The 5,839-nt window shown below is 36.5% G+C and overlaps 1 protein-coding gene across 1 annotated transcript; it reads left to right on the forward strand.

Annotated features, from left to right (window-relative positions):
• The first annotated feature begins 256 nt into the window (after nucleotides 1-256).
• Nucleotides 257-3,911, forward strand: LOC131536540 (E3 ubiquitin-protein ligase TRIM35-like). Its single transcript, XM_058769545.1, has 5 exons — nucleotides 257-1,043; nucleotides 2,810-2,905; nucleotides 3,140-3,370; nucleotides 3,449-3,471; nucleotides 3,552-3,911. The coding sequence occupies exons 1-5, from the start codon at nucleotides 651-653 to the stop codon at nucleotides 3,829-3,831; spliced, it is 1,023 nt and encodes a 340-aa protein (XP_058625528.1). The 5' UTR covers nucleotides 257-650; the 3' UTR covers nucleotides 3,832-3,911.
• Nucleotides 3,912-5,839: the final 1,928 nt, after the last annotated feature.

Genomic DNA, 5,839 nt, shown 5'->3' on the forward strand with positions numbered 1-5,839 from the left:
GACTTATGATCTGATTCACATCATGTATTTTATGTTTATCTGTATTGTTTTTCTGTCCACTGTCATTTTTTATTTTTTTGTTATGATATTGTAAAGCGACCTTGAGTTTGCAGAAAGGCACTATATAGAATAAACTAAGCTATAAAATATCCAAAGAGCAGCGGTGATCACGTGAAGAGACCCGTGCCCGCTGTTGTTTTGCATTACTTTTGCTGTGTGTTGATGTCTTTTGCTGTCATTGATCTTTTGTGTTTTATCCAAGGTTTTATAAGTTTATTTTAATGTTTCAGTGCAAGTTCAGTTTGAATAGAATTTGTTAAGATGTCACCTGCAGAAATCCTGATGTCTCTGTCTGACTTGTTTAAACACAGTCACCTGATCATAAACTCCTCCCTCTTACAGCTCTTACCAGGAAGAGACTGACGTGTTATTTCTGCTTTCTGTCACATTTACTCTCTTCTCTACTGACAAAACCGATAAAGAATCAGCCGTCAGTGAAGAACCAAGAGAAACACTTTACAGAAGGATCTTTGTGAAGTTTGTTTCTGAATAGACAGCAGATCTTTGTGATTCTCGTGGTGATTCATCTTTCAAACTGTTGTTCAGAAAGTGAAAGTAAAGTTTAGATTGCTGGAGCTCAAAGAGTGGAAATGACTTCTCTATCTGAATATGATTTTTCTTGTCCTGTATGTCATGAAATCTTCAAGAATCCTGTTGTTTTATCATGTAGTCACAGTTTCTGTAAAGAGTGTCTTCAACAGTTCTGGAGAACCAAGAAAACCCAGGAGTGTCCCGTCTGCAGAAGATCCTCAAGAGAACAGGCTCCGTGTAATCTAGTGTTAAAAAACTTGTGTGAGTCGTTCCTGAAGGAGAGAAATGAGAGGCGTTCATCAGGATCTGAGGAGATCTGCAGTTTACACAGTGAGAAACTCAAACTCTTCTGTCTGGAGGACAAACAGCTGGTGTGTGTAGTGTGTGTTAATTCACAGAAACACGTCAATCACACATTCAGACCCACTGATGAAGTTATTCCTTCATATAAGGTGAGAGAAACAGCTTTTAGCCAACTTCATGATGTTTTAAAGTCCTGTTTAACCCTACATCGCCCCTCGAGTAGGGTTTACGTTTAAGGTCCTTGGGGTCAGATAGACCCCAAATTTTTACAGAGCGATTGCATAAGGAAATATAAATTTTTTATATGACAAACTATATATCATTTTTTTATTTACTTCTCAACTATACATTTATGCTGCGTTTTTGTGGATATTTGATAGTTTTTTACCTATTTACTGCACAATTATTCAACTACGCCATAAATTGGCTTATGAAAAATTATTTTTTTATTAAAAAATCACTTAAATTATGACCTAAATTAAAAATAAATGGTTTCTAGATATTGGCCCATGTGTTAGGGATAGAATACTGCCATCTGCAGGTTAGAATAAAAACTTTAGGAATTACAGTTAAAGAAAGAAAGTGCAATGACCACATATATCCAGCAGAGGTCCATAGGGACTTATTCATTTTCAGTTCGGTGTCAAGTCAATTTTTCTTCATGTTTCAGCTTCTCCTTGCAACTTTATGATATATATTTTGTGAAAATATATTTAAAAATTCTAAAATATATAAAAAAAAATCCATATTTTTGTCAAAGGTTAGAATTTGTTGTTATTGTCTGGTGTCTTTTGAATGGTCTGCTTTTGCAAATTATGTTACATAAATTTGCAGAAATGTCTCTCTCTCTCTCTGTGTGTGTGTGTGTGTGTGTGTGTCACATTGTTATGCATTTATGTTCTGTGCATTTTATTTGCCAAAATCTAAAAAATGCACTGGACACCTATGTCACACCTGTGTGTGTGTGTGTGTGTGTGTGAGAGAGTGAGTGAACATGCTTGTTCCATGTTGCATTTGTGCTCTAGTACCAGTCCTTCATTTATGAGTGGAAATTTTCAGATTTATGCCAAATTTGTTGATTTTATATGCCAATTTCTGTAAAAATGCACTCTATTGCAGTCACACACACGTGTGTGTTTGTGTGTGTGTGTGTGTGTGTGTGTGCGTATGAGATAGAATGTTCGTTCCAATTTGCATTTGTGCTCTAGATCCAGGCCTTTATAAAAATGTAAAACTTTTCAGATTTATACTGGGTTTACTACTTTTTTTGACCAATGAAAACAAATGAAACAAAAAAAATAATTTTTTTCACTTTTCCTATTCATTTTCAATGTGGGGTCAATCTGACCCCAAGGACCTTAAACGGTAATTCTTTTTTTACACACCTTTAGAACAACCAAATCAAGTCCAGTTTTTTTGTGTGTGTTTAGATAGATTATTTAGGAAAAGTCACAGAGTCTCATGCCCCTGAGATGAAGGGAACATTTTTTAAAAATAAAGGAAAATTCCATTGGGGTCAGATAGACCCCAAGGACCGATTAAGGGTTAAGTGTTGATTTGATTGATCAGAGCTGGTTGTGTTTAGTTCAGCTGAACTCCATTATCAATAAAGTTACATAGATTTGGGGAATTAATCACTACGGGGGCAAATATTTTCACACAGGCCCAGCTGGTATTGGATAACTATTTTGCTTTAATAAATAGCATTGTCATTCACAAACTGCTTTGTGTTCACTCAGGTTGTGTTTGTTTTATGGCAGGTTTTAATTTCTGAATGAATTTAGTATGAGATGTAAAAGAGGAAATCAGGATGGGTGCAAATACTTTTGCACAGCATTATATGATCATATCACTGTATCGTCTTCTCTTCTTTTTCACTGTAATCTGGTGTTTTATGTATTTTATTTAATTCTAGGAGGAGCTCAATACAGCACTGAAATCATTACAAGAGAAACTTCAACACAATGAAAAAATGAAAGGAGAGTTTGAGAAAACATTTGAACACATCAAGGTGAGGAAACAGAATCCAGAGTCATTTCATTACAGCTGTAGATCACTATATACAGTTATGATCTGATATATTTAATATAATGGACTGCAGCTGATTATTTGTGTAAATGACGATCATCAATCTGCTTCTGGATGCGTTATATGTCGGTCTCTGAGTTTCTCTCAGATCTGAATGATGTGATTGTGTTGATGTGTGTTGATGGAGACGATTGAAGTGAATGTGGTTTGATTTCAGTCTCAAGCTGAGCACACAGAGCGTCAGATTAAACAGCAGTTTGAGAAGCTTCATCAGTTTCTCAGAGATGAAGAAGAAGCTACAATCACTGCACTGAGGGAGGAAGAGGAGCAGAAGAAGCAGATGATGAAGGAGAAGCTGGAGGAGATGAACAGACACATCTCAGCTCTTTCACACACAATCAAAGACATGGAGGAGATGATGAAAGCCAGTGACGTCTGCTTTCTGAAGGTCTGATTTCAGATGATTGATTGATTGATTGATTGATTGATTGAGTTGTTGATGATCAATGGTGTGTTTGTTCTGCAGGAGTTTCCAGTCTCAATGGAAAGGTGAGTGATCTGCTGGTGTCTCTGGTCTCTCTGCTTCTGATCCAAAGCCACTGCGGTTCTGATCCTGAATGTTCTTCCAGAGTCCAGATCTCATCACAGCCGGATCCACAGACGCCTTCTGGAGCTTTGATTCATGTGCCACGTTACTTGGGCAACCTGCCCTTCAGAGTCTGGAAGAAGATGCAGGACATCGTCCAGAACAGTGAGTCTGACTGCAGAAGATACACACACACTGGAAATGATGCAATATTGACAGATTTCAGCATTATGTGTGAAGAACCAGATCATCTACTGCACCAAAATCAGCAGCTCACTTTAGAAAGGGGTGTAAAAAGTACTCAAAAATTAAACTCAAGTTAAAGTAGAGATACTAAAAAGTACAAGTAAATGGCCAAAAACATACTTGAATAAAAGTAAAAATAAAAAAGTTTTAAATTGAAGTCAAGTATTTTAGTTATTGAAGTATTTTTAGTTTGTTTATAAATGATTTTCCATCTAGTTGTTCAGACGCTGAGTGTCAGCTCTATGCTGATGATACAGTAATATATACATCTGCTAAGTCATCATTAAGGTAAAAAGATCCGATGAAACAGGCCGGAGCAGGAGCACAGAGCTTGTAAACTGTAGGATTGGGTTTGTAGAACATCACGAGGGCAGAGCTTTCTCTGTAAAGGATCTCAACTCTGGAATATGTTGCCGAATGAGTTTAAAGTGATTCATGATATAAAGTTTTTTACATTGATGGTTAAGCGCTGGCTTAAAATAAACCAGACTTGTACACATATTTAAATTTTCATATGGTCATCTGATGTTTGGAAACACTGGTCCGAAGCGTGATTCGAAACACTTATGTCACGTGACTAAAGCGATTCGAAGCATCGGGGCGTGTCACAAGTGTTTCGAGACGTGGGCGTGGCATACCTGCCGAATCTGCGTTTGATTGACAGGGTCGGGAACAAATCACACATCTGTCTCAACCGAACCGAATGCATCTTCACTTTGTGGGTTTTTGTGAGAGCAGAAAGATTTTGCGATATAGTGATATTTATAGTGCAATTTGGTTAATTATATTTAGGCTAGATTAAAAGTTATTATTAAGATATTGATAGATAGGCTATAGACATTGACAGATAATTAGGATAAATATACTAATACATTCATATAGGCATACATATACATTAATATAAGTTAGATAGTGACAAGCACAGCAAGTTAGAGATAGACAGGATATCATAGGCTAATTGATACATAGATTATTACATATTGATAGATTACATAATAATGGAAGCTCCACGCAAGAGATGCTGTGCATCTGTGGTGTGGGAACATTTCCATTTGGAAACACAAAATAAAGTGAGATTGATGTTAATTGTTCATGACCAAAATAACATTTATTCACAAAGAGTTCATTCAGATGTCAGACCGATGTTTCAACACATTGCAATAACAGAACAATAAAAACATAAATTTTAAATGCTTATTATAATTATATATTCGGAACCAAGGTGACAGCATCCCAGTCGAGAACACTAACCACGCCCCCAAACCACTCGGTGAATCGACCAACACAACATACGCTATAATTCGTCAATACGTCTAACTGCTTCTCTGTCGAAGCTGTTTCAGAGCAATACTTGAAGATGAGCACTAGCTGTCACCGTAGAGACAGGTGTCGAATTGTTTCGAAGCCTCGACACATTTGCTTCGACTGTTTCAGTGTTTCACGAAGCCTCGCTCTGCCCAACACTAGTATGGAGAGAGGCCGTGTGTGTGTGTGTAACACACTCCACTCTCTCTCTCCTTATGTGTATGTACACACACCCTCGTACCTCACCGCTCCAAACTTAATCCGGGAAAGGTGAACATTCCTGCTTCATACCTTGGACTGAAAGATGAATGTGTAGAAAGTGAGCATGTCTCCAAAAACCTTGTTGAGCTGCAGGTTTAATGGCTGCTTTTTAAATTATTTTATAAATATATATATTTTATTTTTATTTTTTATTTATTTTTATTTATTTTTACAGAAATTGTTTTAATTATGTTTTTGATTATTGAGCTGCAGGTTTAGGCTCACTTTAAGTGACTGCATTTTTTTTATTTATTTATTTTTTCACACAAATCTCTAACAGATTCGTACAGTAGTTTCTGTCGATCAGTGATACTGTAACTTGGTTGATCTGTATCTGGCAGATCCTGAAGGGCTCTTTGTAGTGGGGACACTTAATTTCTAGCGATTATCACCGATTTGATTGCACAGATACTATTTAAACTAAACTGAGCTAGACAATGACATCTCTGAGTTCAATAATGAAATGCCTTTAACTGAAAATTGAGTGTTTAATCTTATCATTATACATTACTGACACTC

This window comes from Onychostoma macrolepis, chromosome 03 (assembly GCF_012432095.1).
Source record: "Onychostoma macrolepis isolate SWU-2019 chromosome 03, ASM1243209v1, whole genome shotgun sequence".
NCBI classification, from domain to species: Eukaryota; Metazoa; Chordata; class Actinopteri; order Cypriniformes; family Cyprinidae; genus Onychostoma; species Onychostoma macrolepis.

Coding starts and splice junctions, on each gene's coding strand:
- LOC131536540 (XM_058769545.1), top strand. CDS start 651: ATGACTTCTCTATCTGAATATGATTTTTCTTGTCCTGTATGTCATGAA. Junction 2,906..3,139: donor AAACATTTGAACACATCAAG/GTGAGGAAACAG, acceptor GTTTGATTTCAG/TCTCAAGCTGAGCACACAGA. Junction 3,472..3,551: donor TTTCCAGTCTCAATGGAAAG/GTGAGTGATCTG, acceptor ATGTTCTTCCAG/AGTCCAGATCTCATCACAGC.